We start from the raw sequence: 25740 nt of genomic DNA on the forward strand, positions 1-25740 counted from the left end.
ACACCGTTGCACTGCTCCACAACTCAATGCTGGGAGGCTTTGTACCTCTCTAGACCACACCTGGCATTAGACATGGTGCCAATAGGTCCATGGTTATGTCTTCCACAGAGTTCTATTCTATTGGCTGTATTTTTTTACAGCGACTAGACAAGATGTATCTGTGCACTTGCACATCTGTGTCAGCAATGGGTGCAACTTAAAGAAGGGGTGTCCACAAACATTTTGACATATAGAAGACAAATGTATTACTTTACCCAAACAAAACATACTCAGTATTGGGCTGTGACTCGTGTGCAGGTGAGGACTACAGTGTGGCCTCCTCCGATGTGGTTCTTCTGGAGGGGGAGAGCAGCAAGCCTGTCCCCATCCTCATCATCAACGACGTGGTGCCTGAACTGGAGGAAACCTTCCGCATCGAACTTCTCAACCAGACCACAGGAGGAGCATTCCTGGGAGAACTCACACAAGCAATTATCACTATCCTGCCTTCTGACGACCCATATGGATCCTTTGGTTAGTTGAAACATTATCTAAAGTCCTGTTAGAATCAGTTCAGAGCATGTGATTAACTCTTCACACCTAAGTTTCATACCTAGGTCTTGTTTGTGTTACTCAGTTTTCCAGGCTGAGCCCATCACTATAGAGGAGCCAGGAGTGAATGCGTTTGAAGTCTCCTTACCCATCGTGAGGAATGCTGGGACTATAGGTTACGTCACTGTGCAATGGCAGGCAACAGTCAATGGAAGGCTTGCGACTGGTGACCTTCAACCTGTGTCCGGTGAAGTTAGCTTTGCTCCAGGTGAAACCATGAAGACTCTAAAAGTAGAGGTTTTGGCTGATGATGTGCCAGAAATTGAAGAGGTGAGTCTTATATAGTGTTATATTGTCTGTCAGATGTTTGGTTGACTAGCCTTTTAAAATGTTTGTAATAAATGATCACGTTTTTATTTGCTGATACTATACATTATATTAATTTCTTTGCAAACATTGCAGAACTGTCTTGGGAATAATACCAGACATAACTATAACTCTGACCTGTTTAAAACACATTTGGCTTAAAGTGGTTTCAGTAAATGCTAAATGCTCTTAATAATGATCTGGAAAACTACATTGAAAGTATTTTAACTTCCTAACTTAGAAATAAGTGTGGAAAAAGATTTGCAAACTGCATACACCAAAATCACTGGACTCCCAATTCCAGTAGAACAATGATCCCAGGCATACTTTAGAGTCCACCAAGGCTTGGTTTCAGAAGAAGTCCTGGAAGATTCTGGAGTAGTCATCACAGTGGGCTGACTAGAACCCCATAGAAACTCTTTGGTGGGATTTGAAGAGGGTGATTGTAGCACACAAAACCAACAATATTAGTGAACTGCAGAGCACTGCGCATGAGAAATGGGCTAGGATTGCTCAGGAATGCTGGCAGGAAGCTGGTGTCTGGCTGTGCAACATGTTTGAAGCTGGCCATGAAAGAAATGTGCTCTACCAAGTTGTGAATATGCTTGTCATGAAGATGTTGAATAATTCTGAGACTGCAGTAGTGATTAAAAGTGGCATTTTGTGTTGACATTTGTGTTGAGAATGTACTTATATTAATACTATTAGTTGTGTTGAGCTATTTAAATTGTTCTTGTTCAATTGGTTAATTGCAAATAAATGGCTGGACCTGACATGAGCGTTCCTGAGGAATCTTGGCCTCCAGTTAATGTATTCTGATATTCTTGATTTGCATGCTGCAAGAGCCTTCTTTAAATTCCACTATGGGGTTTCTATGGGGTCCTATTCAGCATATTCATGCTGTACCTTATATGTTGTTTGATTGAACTCTTTCTCTCTCTTTTTCTCTCTCCCTCTTTCTGTCCTAATACTTGTACATATTGTTTTTTTTCTGTTGTATATATGTATGTATGTATATATGGACTGTATATGTAAATGAGTGAATGTCTTGGTAATTTATGTAATTCAGATCATCAAGGTTGAGCTTGCTGGTGCCACAAATGGTGGAAGCATTGGTGCTGAAAAAGTGGTGAACATCATTGTTCCTGCCAATGACAACCCATATGGAACAGTGTACTTTGAGCAAGCAGTATATCGAGTTCAGGAGCCTTTGGAAGGAGTTCGCATAGCCAACATTACTGTTCGAAGAAGGTATCTTACTTAACATATCTTACTTAATATTATGAGATATGGTAGTTTTAAAATAAAATAAATGTAAAAATAATAACTGTATTTTATTTTTATTTTTGCTCTCAGTGGAGGTAATTTTGGCCTTCTAGAGATCCTCTATAGCACCTTTGAGTTTGACGTGGTGAGTAATGCCCAGAAAGACGGCCATAGCTTCATTATTTACTACAATTCTCCCTTGGCTGGGGCACCCTCTAGCGCCATCCGAAGGCCCATCAACATCACATCAGCCAGAGACCCCCTGAACTTCTGTGCAGCCTTCTGCCTTCGGGAAAGAGCCTGCCAAGCCTTCTCTTTCACCAGTGCCTCTCCTGCAACATGCTTCTGGGTAACTTCTGGGGCTAACCAGCTTTTGCCTGCAGCTCAAACTCTCACCTACGTCAAAAACACCACAGCTGCTGCTTCCCTCTTCAGTTCCCAGGCGGTTGCCGGAAGTGACTACGTCACCATAACAGTGCAGACAGCGATCATGCTGGACGGCTCCAGTGTTGCCAATTTCACGGTGCCAATTCTGACAGATTCTTTGCCAGAGGTGGACGAGAGTTTCATGGTACAAATCTTAAAGGTTAGTCTGGTTAACATGACCGTGGCTGCCAAACACTTGCCCACCATCGGGCAGCCAGACACAGCCAGGGTGACCATAGGGATGAATGGAGATGCGTTCGGAGTGTTCATACTCTACAGCATTAGCCCTAATGCTACTGAGAAAGGCTTGTATCTGGAGGTGAGAGAGGAGCCTCATACCAGAGTGCTGCTGGTCATTGAAAGGACTGGGGGCAGTTTAGGCCAGGTGACGGTGGAGTGGCTGTACGTTGGAGGCAGCGCAAAGCCCAATGCTGACTTTAATGGCACTGGGGAGACCCTCGTCTTTGCAGAAGGTACGTCCAGAAATTAATATTCAGATTTACGTGTACATTACAGGCCATAAGTGAGGAAGCAACAGTAGCTGATAATTTTTGTTTTGCTGCTTTATGGAAATGCATAATCATCATTTATGTTATAGAATTACCTTTACATTCTATTTACATTCTACATCATACACATTAGAGTCTACTCATCTGAATTGATGCTGTTTAATTTTGCAATTGGTACAGCAGCGTGGTAGGTAATGCATTCTGGGATATTTGGGCGGAAAAAGAATTTGCCGATAAAGACACAGATATGTACATGGTTTCACATCTCTAGAGTAGTACAGCTGTCTAACTGCATACATGTCAAGAGAGCAATTTCAGCTGCGGCTCATTTACTAATATTTCTGAGGCACAATTTTATATTAGCATCCTCCTCTCTGTCTATTCCTTTAAAAGGAGACGTGAGGAAGACCATTGAGTTCTTCATCACAGACGATGCTGAGCCAGAGGACAATGAAACTCTACGGATCGGTTTGGTGAGGACCGAGGGTGGCAGTCGTATTCTGCCCAGCTCAGATACCGTCACCATCCTCATCCTCGCCAATGACCATGCCGCTGGCCTGGTGGGCTTCAGCCCAGCATCTAGATCAGTAATAGTTAGAGAAGGTGAGTAACCAGCAGCTGCTTACATCACCCCCTTGATCTTGAGTAACACTGGAGTGTTGATTTGGAGAGATTAATTATTGATGTTGTCTGTCCTGTAGGTATGTGTGTATGTAGGCATTTGAAACCCACCCGTGTAATTGGAAGATCAGATTTCAGTAAAGACCTCCATAGTAACCAGTGACGCGCTGTTATAGTGAGACGCAGAGAGAGAGAGAGAGAGTAATGCTGACATATTGGAACAGCTGGTACACTGGCTTTGTTATACATGCATGACAGAACACGGGGATACTTTTCTCTGGGAATCCCATTGTCATTATATAATATAGCACTGAGACACCCTTATAGAGGGTAGCTTAAACTTTGGAGGTCTAGAGTTTATGATTATTATTACTGTCATTTTTCTAGACCTTTTTGTGCATGATAAATTACATTTACATTTTTTGACCTTTTGTATCAGCAGCTTCCATATACACTTCCAAGCGTTTTGAGTGTGTATCAGTGTAAACTAGTGATATTGCAACACATCAATAATGGAAATGATGCATTTTTAAAATGCAGTTTTCTGTTAGTGATAAACGCCTCAGGGTTGCATGTTTCTGAGTCGGGATGTATCAATCGGAAAGTGCAGGATATTCCATTATGCATAGTAAAATGACAGCTCTTTAGGTCAGTGCTGTGTCGTGTGTGTGTGTGTGTGTGTGGCAGGTGAGCGACAGTCATTGCTGGTGGAAAGAACACCTCCTGCAATAGGAAATGTGACAGTGGAGTGGAGAATTGAAGGGCCTAGACCTTCCCTGGCGTTTGTGGATACCTCTGGAGTTCTCTTCTTCAGTGAGGTACAGTATGCACATACACATACACTGACACATATTTGAGACATACCACACATTTATTTGGTCTCCCATCCAAAATTCTCAGGACGTCTTAGCTAGCATTTTAACCTTTGAGATACATAGAATATTGTTGTGAATATTGTTTTACACAGAATATAAAAAACACACATACAATTATTAGTTAGTTAGTTAGTTAGTTATTTAGTTACTGCAAATAGTTAGAGTAGTAGAAGGTGAGCTGCTCTAAACCTAAAGTTAAACTATTTAAAGCAAGTTTACAACATTTCAGGCAGAATTAGTGCATAATTTGTTTTGTACAATTTGAGAGGGAACAAATAAAGGAGCACCATTTTAGCTTTCAACAGTTACTAAGGTCTCACACCTTAATTAGCTTGTTAGGACTATGGCTTCTTCACTAATGGTTAGGAAAGGCCAGGTGTTGGAAATTTTAATAACTCCTCAATCTATGTCCCAACAATCAGTAGCTAGGGCTCCTCTAAGCAGCTGCCTAGCTCTCTGAAAATTAAAATGATGGATGCCCACAAAGCAGGAGAAGACTCCTAGAAGATGGCAAAGCTACCTGCCATCTTTTGCAGTCTCCTTTAGTCTTCGAAATGGCATTCAGCAGGAAATAGAACAGAGAAGGAACTTTCCAGGAGAAGTGCGTTTACACATGAAATAAATATCGGTGCTATGTTGCTTTGTTAACACTAAATCCACCTTTATTAGAGAAGGAAAAGGCATTTGGAATTGTTTGACAATTGTTATTCTTTACAAACCCTTGTCTATCCACAATTGTTACAAATGACCCTTCAGCATATTTGAGGAACTGGATTGAACCAGTTCCTAAAATATGGAAGACAAACTGCAGGTAAAAACAAAACACCTTGTTGGTCAGTTTTGCATTAACTGCTGGTTTCATCACATGCTGATGTTGTACCATGCTCTGGTTATAGGGAGTGCTGAATGATACTGTAGTATTGCAGCTTCTGGACGACAGCACGCCTGAGGAAAGAGAGGAATATAGGGTTGTCCTCTCTAACATTCAAACTAAAGGTAAGCAACTCATTTCATTATTTATTTATTTTCTACATAGCAGCGGAATGATATTTCAATGCCAGAGATCCATCCCTGCTGAGTAGTCCAGCTGGTCTGAACTGTATAGCTGCTAATTAGCCTCTCTCTAAGCGTGATGCATGTCGTTTTCACTGCTGGTCACGCAGCAACACCAACATAGGAGTCTCATGCCATTCAAGTGCCAAGGAACCTAACGGCATTACACTCGCTACACTGTGTTGTGTTTGGAAATTGTTTTTAAAGAAAGTACACAACGTTCAGCATGTCGACTGGCTGTGTCGCTCGATGACTGAGCAATGTTTAGTTCTCTCAGAGCCACTCAGAATTTTACTCTTACAGCATCCCCAGAAATCCACATTAAATCATGCATAGATTAAAAGATTCACTGAGAATGACAGTCAATACAAATGTTAGTAGTCTGTAATAGGGCTACAACAAACCACTATTTTAATAATCAGCTAATCTTACGATTAATAAAAAGGATAAGAATTATTCAAATTATGAATCACTCAAATAAGTTTTCAATAACTATTTTGTAGCTATTAGCTTTTAATTTATCTTAAGGTTGTCAGAATGTTAAACCAAGGATGTGCAAAGTAGCTGCAATAATCAATAATCAGCAACAGTCAGTTTTCCCATTTTTCAGATCAGTAAAAAAGATAAAAGGGGAACAAATGTGCAGTAATTTTAATTTTCAGTTTGATCATATTTTGTGTTACTGCTTTATTTGTATTAGTGACTTTTGTTTTGACACAGTATTGCCTGAGTCACAAAATCATCAATCCTCCTCTGCTCACAGCATAATCAGCAGGCTGATTGGCTCATTTTGTTAATAGGCCGAACCTATTGCTGAAAAAGATGCCATGTTGAGCGTTGTGAGAACTCCCGTTCATATTTTAACCAGTGTCCGGTCTCCTTATTTATAACGTCTGATGAAGATTTCTCCTTTTACCCTCAGCTCATGTCCACAAAAGACTGCCATGTCTCACACTAATATAACTCTACTCTCCACTCACACACCAGAGTAATGACACTGCAGATGTGTGGCTGTGTTGGCTCTAGGCTGTTTTTACTCACACGCTCCGTTCACGTGCAGGGGCAGTGGTGGCTCAGCGGTTAGAGCGCCGGGATATCGATAACAGGGTTGTGGGTTCGATTCCCGGGCTCGGCAAGCTGCCACTGTTGGGCCCTTGAGCAAGGCCCTTTACCCTCTCTGCTCCCCGGGCGCTGGAGTTGGCTGCCCACCGCTCTGGGTGTGTGTGTGTACTCACTGCCCCTAACACGTGTGAGTGTGTGTTCACTACCAGATGGGTTAAATGCGGAGGACACATTTCGCTGTACAGTCCACACTGTACAGTGACGAATACGTGCACCTTTATCCTTTATCCTTTACGTGATGGACATCTGCTGAGACTGTATGTTGCCACTGCAGCTCTGCGTCCAGACTGAGGGAATTATTACTGTAAAAAGTAATAGCAGTGGTAAAAACACAGTGTTATGGTTAAACTTTGGTGATTAATCCGTGGTTGACGAGTGTCCAGAATCACTCCTTGTTAACTTGGTAATGCTGGTAGACCAGCTAAGCCACATGGCTATCAGAGCAGGCAAAATCAAGGAAAGCTTTTTGAAATTTTGAAGCTCTTCATTTTTTTAGAGCATTTCAGCAAGAATCTGTATCTGCACAGCTGATTCTTCCTGTTGCTGTCTCACAGGTGTAACAGCCACAGGTGTGGCAGCCCTGGACGTTCAAGGTCGTGAGTCTGTGGTCAGCGTGGAGGCCAGCGATGAGCCGTTTGGAATGCTCAGCATTGCTCCGTCCTCTCGCAGTGTGTCCACTGAGGAGAAAAACACCACTGTCAGGATCTACATTAACAGAGAGTTTGGAGCCTCAGGTTTGTCCTTGTAAAGGAAGCAAGTGTCCTTTTTGTGGCAGTGTTGGCTTTTGGCTGAAACCTTTAAATTGTAATTAAATTCAGTGTTGGGACATGTTTTCAGTCTGTGAGCTGCCAAGTGTGTAAATGGAGTAGCCATAGGTTTAATTTACACATATATTTAATTATACTATGTCAGTTAATCATGCACATTACAGCAGTCCACTATGTTCCTCTATGTCTCCATTTAAATCCTGTTCCTTCCGATTTGCTCCACAGGCGCAGTGAATATTAGCTATGAGACAGTAAAAGGGTCTCTGCAGGATCTCAGGAAGACTGAAGGGGCTTTGGCAGAACCCAGCCAGGACTTTCTGTATGCCTCGGGCTTTGTGGTCATGCAGGACGGCCAAACCTCGGTGTCTATCCCAATCACCATTATAGATGTAAGTCTCTTGCTTACATCTATAAGCAAAAAACTGTATGGATCAATAGAAATGCTCCAGACTAGGAAAAAAAAATTCTTTGCCTTCCATTGGAAGTTAAAGTGAAGTTGCCATTTTGGAGACGCAAGGTTTTTGAATGACTGTATTGCATATCATCACTTATATGAAACTCATTTTTTTGGGCCAATAGAGATGTTTTAAGATTGAATCTTACATCAGAAAATCCATATCATGATTAAAAAGAAAAATGAAAGTGTTATGTAAACTAGAATTGGGTGGGATCCTCTTTTTTCACACTGTTATACTGTATTACTACGGGTGGTCTTACGCTTACGAACCAAATTCAATGCACACAAATGTCAAAAGTTGGCCTCAGGGTAAAGGAAAAGGGCCCTTTAACAGATATTATATATATATATATTTTTTTAACAGGACGAAATTCCTGAGCTGCAGGAATTTTTCCTGTTCAACATTACATCGGCTGTTCTGATAAGCACACTCCCAACTGCCCCTAAGCTAGGTACAATTTCATTTATGATAAATTATTTGACGTACCATCTTTATCTCCATTGCTTTCATTTTCAACCACTGAACTGCTGATGGCTCTATTTTCTTTCATTCCTTCATTCCTTCATTTCTTCATTCTTCACTAGAGGTGTACTATACGTTAAAAGGTAATGCCAGGTGTCTGCTACTGTGTTTGCTTCTGTGTTTGCCCATAAAGTAAAACACAGTGTAGATGCACTGCCTGTTCGCTCCTCTTATTTTCCTAGACGTACTCCATTGCCTGCTTTCATTCCATTATTGAGATAACTTGACTGACCACATTTGGGGGTCAAGGGAAAATTGGATTAATGTGATTTACTTTAATCTGTATGTATGATCTTATATTCTATGCGGAAATACTGTTTCATTCGCTGCTATGGATTAAATATATGTAAACAGATACTCAAGGCTTGGTGGCAGAAGTAAGGATCAATGCTAACGATGGGATCCGGGGCATCATCAGCTGGCAAAGCATAGAGTAAGAGCACCCTTTTCATAATGAAGAAATTTTATCTTATTTGCCTCATGAGTCGACCCACGGTGATCCGTTACATTTGGCTTTCTTGTTTCCCTGCAGTTATGAAGTGAATGAGACTATCGGAGTGCTAACTCTAGTGGTGTATCGACATGCTGGGACGTATGGAAATGTCTCGGTTTTCTTCTATGCGCAAAATCTAGAGGCTCAGTTGGGCCTGGACTACAATGCTACAGCTTCAGTGAGTTCTAAATCCTGTCATTGGCGTCTATATCTGACCTTACATCATCAATTCAAGCCGATATGACTAGTCTTAGTTTGATTAGGTTGTTTTAGAATGATATACAGATATACACTTAATTCATAAATCTGCCTGGAATTATTTTTTTATTGCAATTCAGTCAAAAAGGGCTCTATACTCTATAGCAGGACCCTTCAGGTGCCTTTAAGGCGTTCTCAGACTATAAACTCTGTTCAGAACCTTTTAAAAACAGCTCTATAACACCAACACATCTAAAACCCTTGTAGAACCCTTTTAAAGAGTCTAGTGCAATGTGGAAAATGATTGGTGCAAATGTTTTTGAGGGTCCTTTATAGATTATCTACAGGTGCTGCAATAGGTAACAAACTTGTTGAAACCCAGTTGGTTATGAGCTGGGATAGAGTTAGTTAGCAAGTTAGTGTTGGCTTTAGTATTTGGTTTAGGCTGTGGGTTGAAGTTAGGGATAGAACTAGGTTTAGGTTGGGATTAGATTTAGGGTTTAGAGTTAGAATTAATCAATTCTATTATGTTTAGTTTAGAGTTCAGTGACGTGTAATGCTGATAGATAAAGATAAGCTGATAGATAATGATAAGCAGATGCAGACCATCAAGTAGTTTTACTGCTTTACTGTTAAACAATTGTATTTTATTTGGACAAATTATGATCACTAACACATGATTATGTGTTATTGTAATTGCCTATAAGCAGAAATTAGACATTAAAATCAAAGCAGCTGAACTGTAAACATAAGATCCTAATTTTGCTTTTTTTGCATGATATAAGACCTCATGAATGATTGCGCTTTTCAGGAACATTAATCTCAATATGATTCACCTGCAGATGCTCCAGTTTGTGAATGGAGAGCGGCATAAATTTTTAGAGGTGCAAATCTTTGATGACCCTATTCCAGAAGGGGATGAGAAGTTTCAGCTCATTTTAACTAACCCCTCGTCAGGACTGGAGCTTGGAGATAACACTACTGGTTAGTTGGGTTGTACTACATTTGGATACCCATTAAATGATTAAATGCCAGTCAGTTCAATCCAGTAACTAGTTACAGTTCCTTTACACTTACCTTTGTGCTCATGTTCCATAGCAACGGTGACCATCCTGGCCAATGACGACGGCCACGGTATCATTTCCTTCAACAATAGCGAGCACTTCCTGCTGAGGGAGCCTACTTCAGTGTCCGGCATGGACCAGAGTGTGGCAACTCTCTACATTGTACGGAATCCCCCACAGGGCACATTCGGCACGGTCACTGTGCAGTTCTCCATCACTGACGCTAACGGCACTCTCAACACCGACGACCTCACGCCATCTGAGGGCTTTGTGGTTCTCGAGGATGGGGTCAGATATAAGGTGAGCAGGAGAGATCTGACCAAGCATTGAGGGGTTACACAATTGGGGTCTGAAGTTACATTTTTTAATAGATAAATGTAGACTTCGGGACATCTGCTTTTCAACTATAACAAACTTTGGTCAATTTCTTTAAACCAAGAAATTTGACACACTTAAAAATAAAGGTGCTACAAAGGGTTCTTTAAGTGATGCCTTAGAAGAACAATTTTTGGTTCCATAAGGATCCATTTTTATGTTCATGCAGTCGTGCAGCTTTTGACTAACCGTAAGTTCATAAGCTGCCATTGCACCATTGAAACTAAAGAAGCAAGCTTCAGACACCATGTCCAGGCTGACTGACTATATTTGCAGTTATGGGAACATGTCTACATCTGATTTCACTCAATAGTGATCAGCAACCAGTGGGAACACCACATGCTGCATGCTTAGACAAACAGGTGTATTTATAGGTGCTTACCTGAACGTATAAGCAGTGCCACTGCCTGTACATTGAATTCTCATCTGTTTTGGGTTACAGACTCTGGAGATCTGGGCAGTTTTAGATGCAGAGCCAGAAATGAATGAGACCTTCACTGTGACTCTGTTCAACCCCACCGGAGGAGCAAGACTGGGAGAGGCCACGCAGACTCTCATCACTGTCCTCCAGAACCAGGCTCCACTGGGACTGTTCAGGATATCTCCATCCAGCAACAGGTACACACGCATACACTGTGTTGTGCAAAAGTGTGTATTTGTTTCATAAATACTAACATTGAAATACAATAAGATACAAATGAAAAATACATTGTGATTGGATGTGTGGGAATGTGGTAGCTTAATCGTTTCCAAAGCCCTATTTAAGGACGTCCGGTATTTACAGTTTCAACACCTAAACAAACAACAGCACTGATTTCACCTTATTTATCGTTTCCCGTTGTGTGTGTTCAGAACTCTGAGTTCTTTGACAGTAGAGGAGACTGCGGGGACGGTTTATCTGACAGTGTCTCGCAGTAACGGGCTGGATTCTGCCGTCAGTGTGGAGTTTGAGACGCAGTCAGACACAGCTTTCGGCATGAGTAAGACCTTTACAATACCAGCTGTTATCATCTATACTGCAGTCCTTCATGAAGCATTCTGTGTACCACAGCTCAGGCTTTAGAGCTCTAGAGTTAGTGCAGTCAGTTTTGCTGTAGTATTTAGATATTTTAATGACATAACAGCTTAACAATTAGTAATTACATTAACATATCATTCATCGTCTTAATACGAAGCTTCAGAAAGTGAAGTTCAATAATAACGGAATATGAAAGTTTAAAAATAATAAATGTGGCAAAATGTAAAGCTGTTTCTTGTTTTTGCAAAATCAGACATCAGATTCAGCTTTATTTCATTTACTTAAATTGCCACTTTGAATTTATATGGGTTAAAGGTGGTAATTGGTTGCAAATGAAAAATTGCTGAGGTCAACCTCAGATGTCAACCTTACAAGTACATTGAAGGTGACCCCCTAATTTTCATTTTAGCCAAGCATTTACAATGAACAGGGATTAAAAGACAATGAAAGAAAAAAAGAAAACACATTAAAGAGAAAGCGATCAAGTTAATAGAAGATTAAAAGGCTATAAAATGAACAAATTGGAGTCTAATTAGTAAGAGAGAATAATAAAATAAATACTAAACAGAAATAGAAATGAATAAACTAAAGTAATACATTAATAACTAGATATTTAAAATTAAAATGGACTTAACTTTAAATACATAGCAAACAAAGCTCACTAATTTTGGTAATAACTGTATTGAAATAACATTTTATTCATTTTCATCCGCTGTCCACGTTTAAAACATGATAAATTCAAAGAGAAGTGTCTCAGTGTAGTAATTATTATAGAATTATAGCATGCCCAGCAATAGCTGTGAGTATTAGCGTTAGTGCTTGTGGGGATATAAAGCTGTGTCTAATTACTCTGTGTTTATTCAATGAAACTTTGCATTGCTTTTTCAGAGGGGGGGTTTTCGTACTTGGCTGTGTATCAGCGCTTCAGAGACACACTGCCTGTACGCTGGTGTTCCGTGTCCAGTGGAAACACTGCTATGCTCTTCAGGATTGGGAGCCTCACCAACAGCCAGGACCAGGTCACCCTCTACATGTGGCAGGGAGTGTTTGTCCCCGTTGAGGTGTGAGACTTACTACTCCTACTTTTCTTAGTGTAGTTTTTATATCTGGTTAATCCATATATGTTCAAATCAGAGATTTTACAATTGAAATTTGTGTTTCAGTTTTCCATTTTTCCATAAAAAATTTCAGAATTTTAGAAATCCATCATTTTTCTGTTTTTTTAAGTTTTACAGTTTTATTTTATTTTTAGATTTACATTTTTTTATTTTTTTCAATGTTATTGAATAATATTTTAGTATTAAATATTAATTTTAAATTTTACAGTTGAGCAATTAAAAAAAAGCTTTTCTTTTTTTTTTTTTTACAATTGACCGATAAATACTATATAAAAGTAACTGTATTGATAATGGCAGTATTCATTTGAACACACTTAGTTTCATACAAATGAAATGTAGATGATAGTATGAGAAGCATATATGGAAGTATATGCCACTTATCTCTTCTTTTCTGCTGTTGTAGACCGTGAACGTCCAGAGGGCCTCCTCTTGCGTGGGTTTTACCGTAAATGGCACCGCCTATGTGGCAGTGTCCCATGGAGACACCACAGAGTTGTCTGCTGCCAATGTCAGCCTGTTCCGCCTCCAACCTGACCTAAATCTTACTCAAGTGAGTCCACCAGTGTCATCATATATCTGTGTTCTCTCACTGCTACTCAATTATAGCTTCATTTCCATTTTTACGCACAAAAGCTTGGTCCTTGTTTTTAAGCTAGTAATAGATCTCACAGTAGTTGTATGTGTGTGTGTAGATGTCTCCCTGTTTTGTAATCCTTTTACAATTCTATTTTTTTTCTAGGAGCAGACGTTGACTGTGCGAAGCCGTGATGTTAGACATTTCTTGGTCAAGTCTCAGCAATATTTCATAGCTTCAAATCAGGTTAGTAGTGAAATATAGAGATGTTTACTTTACTATTTACCATAGGCCTTGAATGTATTGACACCATGACGCATGCCAGTTGAGGGCTAGAGAATGAACAAAGCCCCCAGCATGGAGCTGTGCAGCAGTGGAACTGTGTTGTCTAGAATGACGGATGGTGCTCCATCCAATAGTTTTTAGATGAGGTGGGGTGGTGATCATCCAAAATCCTGACCTCACTAATGCTTTTTTACCTATATACAATCAAATCCTCACAGCAGTGTTCCAAAAACTAGTAGAAAACTATTCCTGTACAGTAGATACAGTAGCTCCAACAAAAGCAGGATACTGCTCATTTTTAAATAACCTTGAATGCAGATTAAATTAATGCGGAGGTGTCCCAATACTTTTGTCCATATAGTGAATTGTGTGCCAAAAAAAAAAATACACAGATAACCTTGTTCTTTTTGAAAGAAACTACAGTTTCCCTGCAAGTTAACCAGGTTAATTTTTTTAGGTTACATGAAATATGTATAATTTTTTTTTATTGTCTAAGAGAAGTAGAGTTTTGCAGTCTGAATGTTTGCTGCTGACTGTCTAACTGCTACTCCACTCTGTGTGCAGGTGTTTGTGTGGACAGGAAGCTCTCTGGCCCTTCTTCACACTCTGGAGCTGCAGAACATCACCGCTCTCTGTCCCTTCATGCGAGCCACTGGGAATGGCCAGTACCTTGCGGCCTGCAGGAACTCTGCTTCATCCACCTGCCTGATCTACCAGTGGATCAATGGGAGCTTTCAGAACCCTCAGCCACTGCCAATCAACACCAGAGTCAAACAAGTGGAGTCTGTATACGTGGGAGGAGATACATTCCTGTTGATAGTTACCGAAGGTAATTTTGTTTTACCCATATCTGACTTAATGTCTTGTGATGTAAGTGGTATATTTTCCATCAGCTAGACAACCACAGTGCTGCCTTTATTGTTGGATGTCGTATGCTTTTGTTTTCCCTGCACAATTTGATACACAAAACAGCCAAAAGTATATGAGCACTTCTAATAAGTGTGTTTGGCTATTTCAGACACAGCGTTTGCAACAGGTGCATGAAATGAAGCATTCGGCTTTGCAGTCTTCATAGACACTACACTAGTAGAAAGAGTCACACTGACATATGGTGTCGTCTGGAGCTGCCACGGCCTATAAATGCTGTTGTAGTGAGAAGTACCACAGAAGAGTACCAGCATCTTAATGATAGAGCAGTAGGGATTCGAGCCCATGCAGCTTTGCCATCAACAGCCAGAGTCTGAGAGAGCACAATTGGTCATGCTCTCTTGGGGTGGGTAGATGGCGCTGTCTCTCCTTATCACTCTTAAAGCAATGTTGACCGGCACAGGCATCTGGTGCGGCGGTGCTGGTGTGGCAGTGCTGGGAACCCGCCTCGTTCTTCCGAGCGTGTCGGCTGCCTGACGAAAAGAGGTGGTGGCTGATGGGGAACTAAAGCACTTAAAAATGGTTGCAACACTCACTAACCAGAACCCTTTGGTGCAAACAGTGGAGCAGTGGAAACGTGTTCTCTGGGTGATGAGTCATGGTTCACATGGTGGACAAGAAAGCCTGAGCTTACTGTAAAGTTTGATGGAGGATGAGTAATGAGCATTGTGACAGATTGTAGAGGATTAGGTGCCTCGGGGTGGGGAATGGCTCAGTGTGGCACTGCTCGCTGCACCATTCAAGATCTGGAAAGAAAAGAATTTTCGTGTGTGGGAGAAATTCATTGGCTTAGACAAAGCTCAGACCTCCGACCTCTCCAGCCCCATCCATTTTCCTTGATTAAAGGCTGTGTGAGAAGAATCTGTTAGAGGTGAAGAGTAAACTGTTCCTAAAGAGTCCTTAAATTGATATAGAGTCTTTACATTATATGACAGTTTTAATCATAAAAGTGTTCTTCCCACTCAGATCTCAGACATGGTTCTTTAAGGAACCAAAAATCCCTTTGTAGCACTGTTTCTCAACAGTGTAACAAGCATGTTGCCTTGGCTTTAAAGGGTTGGCTGCAGAGGTTAGTATCTTCTCTGTAATTTAATGGTAAATTGAGCAGAGAACTAACAGGACTAGGTAGGCTGTATTTTGTTGGCCAGCTGATCTTTCTGTGTTTGTTATTTGCTTGCTTGACTGATGGTGTACAAATGATGGTGTACTAACATGCCGAATACACAACATGCACTGCGGTCTGAGACAACAGCAGACATGAAGGCTCCTATGCATATTTAGGCTACACTGAACTATAGTCAGGCACCAAAACTAAAACATGCTTCTGTTGACCGTTAGCGTAGCAAAAGGCCACTTTTTTGGCCAGGCATGTTTCTATGACCACAGCCAATCTTGAGGTTTATAATTTTATACTGGGTTTTATACTGGTAGGCGTGTCAGCACAGCACTGGACTGAACCACAACGTCACTTAAGCCATAGGGGGGTGTGTGTGTGTGTGTGTGTGTGTTTGTTTGTTTTTTCCAGAGGGAAAATTGTATTGTACATTCAGAGGATAAAAATATTTTTCCCACCAGAAAATTTAGACAATTTACTATTTCTATATTATACATTATACAATTATAACATAATACATGGGGCATATTATTACAGTATTTGTGTGCATGTCTAATACATGTGGAAAGTATTTATATCTGTAAAATATACAAGACCTAATTAGTATGTAGTTACTGGCATAACTATAGAAATATATATGAAAATAGAGAACATTATATATTTTGTGTAAAAGTGCTATACAAACAAATTTGATTTGATTTGTTACATATAGCACATATGTATAAGCTCACATCCTAATTTTATAGAAAAACTTTTTTAATATGTTCTCATTTTTTTCCAAAGGCTCAAATCCAGTGTGTGAGGTGTATTTATGGGGTTCCCAACAAGCCTTCTTCCAGCAGGCACAGTCCATTCCGTTTCCCGGTCTCTCTTCAGTCCATGCTTTCACTCCGACATCTGGCATACGTACGTGAACACAATGCATCACCTGCTTTTATCTCATTCTAGCTGTAAAAAACGATTATCATATTTATTTTTGTCATTCTGAACAAGTTGGAAATGACTTGTTATATTAATAGTTAGCTTTATTCATTTATAACTTTGCACTTGGATTGCTATTGCTATTATAACTTGGGTATTTGTAGATGTTAGATGTAGCTGTTCAATATTTTTATGTAGTTATTAAATGACCATTTTTTTTCTATTTAGCCATCAGTTTAGTTGTGTTGCGATTTCAAATACAAGGCATTGTTAATATTCATTAGGAAATTTATTATATTATTCTCAAGCCTCTCAGTTTTTATAGTCCATCATTTAGCCTCATCTAAGAGTTCCTCTTTTTTCTGTATACAGATTGCAGATTATTTATAACATATAAAGTAGAAAACTACCTTACTATTCCTGTTTTGTACCTTTCCTTTTGTGCATGTACAGTATATCGTCGCGGCCATTCAAAACATTACATTTTTCCCAAATCTAATCCAACAGCTAGCATTAAAAGGATGTTTTTTGAGATAGGTTTTTGTTTGACAGCGACAATTCTTAATTTAATATTATGTATGCCTGGAACTATTAATGCCGAACATTCCAACAGCATTATATATCAAAAACTGATCTTTTATAGGTTAAATAGCTGGACCTGTTTTATAGAAACCTGTAGTAATGATGATAATTACTTCATGTCTCCATGTTTTAGCACACCTTTTACTTGCTGGGACGAATGAATCGGCTCTGTATTCATGGAAGTCTGATCTGAGCCAGTTCACTAAAGTTCTCAGCTCTTCTCCAGCTCAGCAGTTCCTCTACCTGTCTGTCGCGTCACTTAATGTAACAAAGAGTCTGATCGTGGCCAGTGGAGGCTCAGACTCCATTGTATATGAGCTGACCTCGGTGTCCAACCAATCAGACTTCATCCCTCGGTACAGTACATGAAGCCAGTTGCTGTATTGTATGTGTGTGTGTGTCAATACTATACATTACAGTATGGTATCAGTACATAATAATAATAATATTTAACTGTCCTTTCTTAGTTCTGGTGAGCTGTTCTTCCAGCCGGGAGTCAGTGAGTTGGAGATAGCTGTGAGCATTATCAATGATGATGCTCCAGAAGAGGAAGAGCGTTTCCGCTTGAGCTTGAAGAACCCTAAAGGCGGGGCTGAGATTGGCTTTCGTGGTCAAGTGACTGTAGTCATTCCCGCTAATGACGATGCCTATGGCATTCTTGGCTTTGCACAGGTATTACACTCTGAGATCAGATACTGACCTAGTGTTAGTGTTACCTGAGACACGTCAGTGTCAGTGCTTCATAATATCACCTTGCCACATGCTTCTTCCACTTTAGATGCCAGTTGTGTATCTTTTTTAGCTTGTCAATAAACACACATTTAAAGCTGTCTACAAGAGGGAGCTTATAGCGCCACTTGTACTAATGGCAGCGCGGAGAATGGGAATTATACTCCACAACTATAAAGGGAATCCAGGAGCTCAACATAACAAATCTCCCATAATGCTGCTTTTCTTATCTAATTTTCCGAAACCCATAGACTAAACTTGCATAGATTAGCAAACAGTAGATTCTCTAAGGGTTCTCTAAGAAAAATGTCATGGTAAATTATAGTTATAGTATTTACATGTATGTATTAGGTCCTCCAGTTGAACGTATTATAGGTTTTGCTGTAATTCTAGACTTGTGACCTCCCCATCACTGTGTCTGAGGAACACATTTTTTGTTTTTTTGCATTGCTACAAATAGGTCTTTGGAAGGTCTTTGCTTTCTAGTGTGTATTCTACTACTGCCAAAAAAATTCAACTAACCCCCTTAAACAACTTTTACTGGATTATGTGGGGATTTCCAGCCTTCAGTGAAAAGCAGTGCTGTTGGTTTTTTGACTTGTTAACGGGCTTGTTATTCAGAGGATCGAATAACATTGAAGAGAAAGATCTACACAGGATCTGTGGGGTTTGGAACATGTTCTGTTTGCCGCAGAGCGTGATATCAGCAGTTTTCAATATTCCCATTCATTTATGTAATTCAGAAATGCTGCTAAGACCCAGAGTTCCTAATATGGGCATATTGTCGGATCTGATAATGATGATACAACTTCAGAGGCCTATGGAAATATAGAAATTTTAAATAAACCTATATTAAAGTACGTATTAAGAATATTTTTTCTCTTCTCCTGAAAATGCAAAGCATTGTTGATGCTTATTAACGTATATAATCATTTCTCAGTTATATTAAGATGTATTTTTTCTATTCTCAGTTTAATTTAGATATTTTAAAGAAGTTACATGTTTTGAATTAAGTTATATTTTTCTTTTCTCATTTATATTAAACTATATTATTTTTCTAAGTTATCTTAAGTTATATTTATGCTCTCTTGGTTTAATTTTGTGGTTTGTTTAATGAAGTCATATATTTTAAGTTTATTTCAGAGAGTAGAAAGAGACTCTGCTTTCTCTCACACAAACACACAGTGTTAAGGAGTTAAGGAGTTAAACAACTACCTTAAACCATTGAAACTTTAATAGGTTTCTACACAAATTGGCCATTTCTAACTTGGAACACTCGAACATACCTACATATCTACAATCTGAATGCTCTCACTGTTTAACCTGCCTGTGTTTGTGTCCAGAACTCTCTGTCTCGAGAGGTGGACGAGCTGGAGAGGGATAATCCAGTCACTCTAAGTGTGGAGAGGAAGAGGGGCACATTTGGCAAGCTCACAGTGCGCTGGACAGCCAACGGAAGTCTGGGGGACATTTTCCCCACATCTGGAGTGGTAAGAGCAAACTGAACTTATTCAGCTCCATAATGGTACATAAGTAATAATACATTGGACTGGATGAATGGTACTTCCTGGATATGTGATTGTGTATTACTGTATATTATTGTATTGTTATTGTACCAGACTCAACAGGGTTGTTAGATAAAAAAAATTGAAGGAAAAATTGTGGTAAATTAATAAAAATAAATGATTAAAATAACTGCAGACACTATTATACATAGTAACAATGTTATTAACACTAAGTATGCATAATTAAAGTGATGTTGTTATATAGCCTATATCCTGTGTACAATCAGTAACTGCCTATGGTATATACACTAAGTATAAATAGAACAATGGTATTTACTTTCTATAAAGAAGCATACTTCAGTTTATAATGCTTTATTCCTCTGATTCAGTAATATTAAACCATTTAGCAATCATATCCTGAAAATAAATGTATCTTGCTTTTCTAAGTGCCACCAGTGGTCAGAATGGTAGCTTTCTGTCATCAGTAGGAGTGTAAAAGCACTGAGAAAAAAATCAATTTCATGTGTTACATTATTATTATTACTGTGCCATAGGTGCATGTTTTAGTTACTAGTTTACTAAAATACTGCAAATAAAAGTGGTTCATGATATTATTTGTCAAGTTTGTCATTCTGTCCCCTTACTACAACCTGGAGCTGAGTTAATAACGAAACCTTGAAAATAAATCTAGAATATAAAACTGGAAGTATAATTTTATATTCTGTTCTTTTCCAAGGTGACTTTCTCAGAAAGTCAGGCCGTGGCCACCATCTCGCTGAATGTGTTAGCCGACAGCATTCCGGAAATGGCAGAGAAAGTGACCATCATCTTAACAGATGTCACCACAGTCGGGGTCATCGACCCTTCCAGGAGAGCTGCGATTGACCCACAGCGAGCCAGGGCGGAGCTTACCATTAAAGCTAATGGCTCTCCGTATGGCGTGATTGGATGGCACCTGGACTCCCAGTACTTCATCACGACTGAACCTCCAAGTAATTCGTCTCTTTGCAGAGTCTGAGCAATTTAGCCAAACCAGTACAATGCGAGGCGTCTGAATGACATATAATCAGTCTACATTACTGCGGTCTACCACTCAAACCCGAGGCCCTCATTTTTCTGCAATTTGTATGAATTGATTGCAGAGAAATACGTAAATAGCTTGCGCAGATGCTTGCTCAATGCTTCCCTCCAACTTGGGGGAAGCATTATGATTGGCCCATAATTCATCTGTTCTCTACTCGTAACGGCTTCATTTATTACAGTACTATAATAGTACAAATCTGGAGAGCTTAGAAATGTAACTTTGTTTTTACCTCTGCTTTCAGGAAGTCCAAGCAACATCACACTGAGCATAGTGAGAGATCAGGGGGCATCTGGGACTGTGGTGGTCCACTATACAACCAAGCCAGCACTGTCATTGCCACCTGTCAATCAAGCAAGCGAGGGTCAGGACTACGTAGCTAAACAGGCTACAGTGGTTATGATGGAGCAGGCTACTGTAGCCCTGGTAACCATCACCATCTTACCGGTGAGTATCCATATCACTGAAAAAATGATCTACACAGTCATTGCCATTAGTAACAGTAGGCAGTTGGCAAGACGTGACTAGGCCAAGTTCATTTTTCACTCAGTACAATACATGTAGCCTAGGGTATCCCACTGTTGCCTTTGTTGACAGTTACAAGGCATTCAAAGGGTTGTGATCTATGATTGCCTTCAATGGCATGGCTAGAGGATTTGCTTTATACTTTTATGACTGGAGGATCTTTCTTCAAGCCATGTATGAGTTCCAGTAAGCAAATATTACACTTGAATATTGCGATATTATGTTTTGCTTTACTGTGTCGATTCTTAAAAATATAGTATTGTTCTTTGAGTATTTCTGTTTATTGAGAATTATTGGGCTTTACAGTTGTCAATTAAGTTTTTTTTGTTTATGAATATGTGTAGATTCACAGAGGCATGAATAAAGGCTATAAATAATATATTATAAATGATTAAATGGATCAATACATAGAGAAAAAACAGCACAGCACTGCACATATCAAAGTCTGAAGAAAAGCATACACCCTATATTACAGTGTTTCCAACTATAATTGCAAGTGGATCAGAGATCTTCATTTATTCTGGAAGGTTCCGATTTACCCAAGTGGGATGGAAATGGTTGCCATGTTTTGTAATAAATAAGAATAGACCCACGCATAGTAGGTTTTATTTTAGAAATGTAGGAGGGAGGATTCTGGGGCTTTTTCCAGTGTAGCAGATTTAGTCATCTAGCCGCTGGTGTCACAAATGCTACAAAATCCAACTTCAGGACACTGTTGAGTTTTAATAAATAGTTTACATGCAAAGATTGGTGGCTCAGACAGTAGTCCATTTTGTGCTGTGTCCAGATAGCAGTGTTTGTCTCTGTAATATCCCGCTGTCAATTTGGTAGCATAGGGTGCACTTAAAATTTCTGTAGAATTATATAAAAAAAATCATTTGCTTATATTATTGCTATGTATCACAATATACTGAAACATAACCCATGTATCAGGATGCATAACATATTGTCAGGTTCTTGCCAATACACAGCCGTAGTGTATGGTGCTTAATGACTGTATTACTAGGACTAGGTCATCATTTTCACTGTTTCTCTTCATGCTGAATGTGAGTTGCAGTCTGAGCCTCTCAATACCTGAGAATCATTTCAAATTTTCACTGGCTTTTTGCATATTCAGTTGCTTGAGGCTCTTAAAGCTGTATGATTTCTCTGTCAGCCTAATAAATAGATCTCCTAACCTAAGCTATCCTTTCTGAAATTGGAGATATGCTACCTAACCAGTTAAACATATTTGTTAGACCATGAGATGTCTATTTTTTTGTATAATTTATATTGGGGCACAAACTGTTGGCAACTGACGGCAACTGCGTCAATGCCTTCAACTGATGAGTTTAATGCTGCCAATGATTGCAGTCATCTCATGGTAGCATTTTAGTGTGGGATATTATTACCCTTTCTGAATGCCATCATCTGCAGAGGAGTGTGTGGATATGGCAGATGCTTTATTGAAAAGTTGGGGGATGAAGCAATAAGTATCTTGCTTAGCACTCATCAACTACTTGATGTTCAAAACCCTTCTCGGCTAAGCTGCCAGGTTGGCCCTTGAGCAAGGCGCTTATAATTCCTTCGCTCCAGGTGTGCAGTATTATGGTTGTCCCTACACTCTAACCTAGGCTTTTGAAGCTGGAATATGTGCTTTCATTAGATTGTTCTAGTGTATAATGACAAAAAGGTACTTAATAAGGAGCATTATCCATAAACTATTTTAAAATGGCCCATTACCCTTCTTAGGTGGAGGTGTCTGCACCAGCAATATCTATACACTACATACATACACTATATGTCCAATTATTTGTGGACAACCCTTATAATGAGTGCGTTCAGCTACTTTAAGTTGCCCCAGGTGTGGGGTAGGGCAATATGAAGCCCCCCCAGCATTGCGCTGTGGAGCAGTGGAACTGTGTTCTCTGGAATGATGGACGGTGCTCCCTCCAATACATTTGGGATGAGTTGGGGATGAGGTGGGTGGTGGTGGTGATCTCACTAATGCTTATGCAGCTGAATGTAATCAAATCCTCAGGAAGCAATGATTGAGCAGGTGTCCCAATCCATTTGTCCATATAGTGTAAATTCAGTGTTTTTGCATTTGGGATTGTGGAACCAATAAGAGTCCTAAGTACCTACCAGATTTGCCTCTGACCGCTGGTGCTGTCATCAAAGTGCCATTAGGTTTGTCGTTGCCCAATGCAACTTGAAACGACACCAATTCCTTTTAAGTGTAAGTCAGAGAGCACATGTCCTCGACCTCCGTGGCTCCATCCCTTGTGTCACAGTTCATCTCAGGCCGCCAAAGCTAAGCAGAGGCAGTAACCAAAGCTCTGTTTGAGTTGTTAAGCAGACAAGCTGGCTTTTTGCCTGCGTGCTGCCTACAGCGAAGGCCAACAACACATGGCTATCACCACAGCCGCTGAAACCCTGCTTTTTTGCCACAGTTTCCCCCTCAAATAGCTCATGCTCCTGCAAATTGCAGCGGTCCGGGTATTTTCGCCCTCTGTAGCCTCATGCTGAGTTTTGTTTGGGCTGAAGTACTTGGTTATGTCTCAAAGTGCTGGCGAACAGCAACACACTCCGTGAGAGGAACTGCATAACACATAATTCAGTTCTGTTCTAACACCAATCTGTTTTTCAGCAACAGACATAAATAGCTTAGAGTAATTGTCAATTTGACTTTGGTTTGGAGTCGAATGCCTTCTTTTTAGCAGTGGTGGGCTACGTGGACCCATTGTCATGTGTGCATGTGTCTTCGCAGGATGACTTTCCAGAACTGGCCGAGACATTTCTGGTGAATATCACTCATGTGGAGTTGCTGGGAGGTCAAACAGGGGCAGGGCAGCCAAGCATCAGAAGGCCTGGTATGGAGATTGCTGAGGTCACCATTCAAGAAAATGATGACCCTAGAGGGGTCCTTCAGTTCAATGTCTCCAAGGTGGGGCCTAGCAACCATTGTCTCTTCATTGTCTTGGCAAATTATTGTAGTAAAACTGGATACAATGAATGTAGTAATCCAGCAGCACACTACATGGATCAAGTGTGACGTTCATATTTTTCAGGATGCTTCTGGAGTAGTGTTTGGCCATGAGGTTCCTCCACCTGGTAATGTCCTTTATCTACCAGTGGTAAGGCTGGCTGGTAGGAGCGACAGGATTGTGTTGTTCTGGGAAGCGCAACCAGTCATCGCCACCATTGAGGACTTCACTCCATCTTCAGGCAACCTCACCTTTTATGATGGACAGGTAAAGATCTGCACACTTGTATCCATTGGGTTTGTGTCTAACTGTCTTAAAGAGCATATTATGAAATAAAATGGTATGATGTGATGCAATTCACTCCTCAGGCTGTGTATGAAAAGTAATGTGCAAAAACAGCAAGTTTTGAATGACCTGTAAATCCATCTGTTCGGGCTAGCAGCAGTTTAGCTCCATTCCTTCGTGCATTAAGAACATTTCATGTGCCCGAATTGGTACCTCACACTGACTCAAAGCAGGGCAGCCAAGCAGAATCGAGGCTCTTTTATGTAACATGTGGTCCCACTCACGCTTGTGTCTGACCATCCTGGTCTTCGTGTCTGTGTTTTTATTTGGTCTGCCATGGGCCACAAGGCTCTGTTGGTGTTTTGTTCTTGTTTCTGGTCTAGCTCCAGTCTTAAGTGTGACAATTCACAAATATAATCAAATACTTCAAACAAATATAGCTGTTTTAATTATATGAGATGAAAGAGGTTTGAAAAGTGTCATGTAAACGTGAATAATACAGGGATATATTCTTTATTTCCATGTTTGCTTGTCAATCTGATACTGCCAACTGACCCACTTTTTCATAGCTCCCCCTAGCACTAGCAATGCTCCCGATACTAGGAGGGTAAGGACATAACACATGTATCCTCCGATACATTCAAAACCAGCCACCATCTCTTTTCAAACTATGGCATGGCCAGGCAGCCAACACTTGCATGAAAGCGTTGGCTGTCCAGCTGCCCTGCAGCAGCTAATAACAACCTGTGCCAGCCAGAATCGCTTAAGAGCAATGAGGAAAGGAGCACATCCTACCCACCCAGAAAGAGCACGGCCAATTGTGCAGACGGAGGGTCTGCAAGAAAACATTGGTTGTTTTGTGTCCACTAAATTGTTACCTATTTACATATGAATACATTTCTTCTGCTTTGTAGGCCAGTGCCATGATTGAGATCACCATTATTGATGACACTATTGTGGAGCCAATGGAATCATTCCTTGTAAAGCTCACACGTGTGATTGGAGGAGCAAGACTGGGAACTGACACTTCTGTTGTGATCAACATCCCTGCCAACGATTCTCCGTTAGGTCGCTTTGGATTCGAGGAGCTAATTGTAAATATTAAAAACGCATAGTGAGATATAACATCTAGTCAAGAGACTTCCACTAGTCAAATTAGCTTAATGCACAACTTTCATTCTTTTTCTTCAGGTCATCGTCTCTGAGCCGCAGTATACCAATGATCCCACGTCCATGGCAAACCTAACAGTAGTGCGAAGCGCAGGAGGTGAAGGCATCGTCGATCTGATCTGGCTTCTTGAGCAGAAGGGAAGAGATGACCTGCAGCCTCATAACGGAACTCTTGTCTTTAATGGAGTAAGTGTTGCTTGACCAAACGAAGTCTAGAGTATTTACTGTTTTGTTGTAAATAAATAATTACATTTTAAAAATACATAGTAACAGAGAACGCTAATCCACTCTGAG

At 40.2% G+C, this 25740-nt stretch overlaps 1 protein-coding gene across 3 annotated transcripts in view; it reads left to right on the plus strand.

Moving 5' to 3' along the window:
* Nucleotides 1-25740, plus strand: part of adgrv1 (adhesion G protein-coupled receptor V1) — a 187865-nt gene that overhangs the window by 64505 nt on the left and 97620 nt on the right. For all 3 annotated transcript variants that reach the window (XM_072664705.1, XM_072664706.1, XM_072664707.1), the window contains 30 exons: nucleotides 298-513; nucleotides 617-861; nucleotides 1967-2148; nucleotides 2254-3062; nucleotides 3492-3701; nucleotides 4407-4537; nucleotides 5491-5590; nucleotides 7324-7503; nucleotides 7762-7925; nucleotides 8358-8445; nucleotides 8871-8949; nucleotides 9049-9187; nucleotides 10050-10191; nucleotides 10306-10571; nucleotides 11089-11264; nucleotides 11499-11626; nucleotides 12553-12725; nucleotides 13186-13332; nucleotides 13522-13602; nucleotides 14206-14470; nucleotides 16466-16588; nucleotides 17319-17541; nucleotides 17653-17857; nucleotides 19258-19404; nucleotides 20156-20411; nucleotides 20745-20947; nucleotides 23775-23951; nucleotides 24076-24258; nucleotides 25191-25370; nucleotides 25468-25632. In XM_072664705.1, the coding sequence (XP_072520806.1) occupies nucleotides 298-513; nucleotides 617-861; nucleotides 1967-2148; nucleotides 2254-3062; nucleotides 3492-3701; nucleotides 4407-4537; nucleotides 5491-5590; nucleotides 7324-7503; nucleotides 7762-7925; nucleotides 8358-8445; nucleotides 8871-8949; nucleotides 9049-9187; nucleotides 10050-10191; nucleotides 10306-10571; nucleotides 11089-11264; nucleotides 11499-11626; nucleotides 12553-12725; nucleotides 13186-13332; nucleotides 13522-13602; nucleotides 14206-14470; nucleotides 16466-16588; nucleotides 17319-17541; nucleotides 17653-17857; nucleotides 19258-19404; nucleotides 20156-20411; nucleotides 20745-20947; nucleotides 23775-23951; nucleotides 24076-24258; nucleotides 25191-25370; nucleotides 25468-25632 (5783 nt within the window). The remainder of the gene's footprint in view (nucleotides 1-297; nucleotides 514-616; nucleotides 862-1966; nucleotides 2149-2253; nucleotides 3063-3491; nucleotides 3702-4406; nucleotides 4538-5490; nucleotides 5591-7323; nucleotides 7504-7761; nucleotides 7926-8357; nucleotides 8446-8870; nucleotides 8950-9048; nucleotides 9188-10049; nucleotides 10192-10305; nucleotides 10572-11088; nucleotides 11265-11498; nucleotides 11627-12552; nucleotides 12726-13185; nucleotides 13333-13521; nucleotides 13603-14205; nucleotides 14471-16465; nucleotides 16589-17318; nucleotides 17542-17652; nucleotides 17858-19257; nucleotides 19405-20155; nucleotides 20412-20744; nucleotides 20948-23774; nucleotides 23952-24075; nucleotides 24259-25190; nucleotides 25371-25467; nucleotides 25633-25740) is intronic.

The sequence above is a fragment of the Salminus brasiliensis genome, chromosome 20, assembly GCF_030463535.1.
Source record: "Salminus brasiliensis chromosome 20, fSalBra1.hap2, whole genome shotgun sequence".
NCBI classification, from domain to species: domain Eukaryota; kingdom Metazoa; phylum Chordata; class Actinopteri; order Characiformes; family Bryconidae; genus Salminus; species Salminus brasiliensis.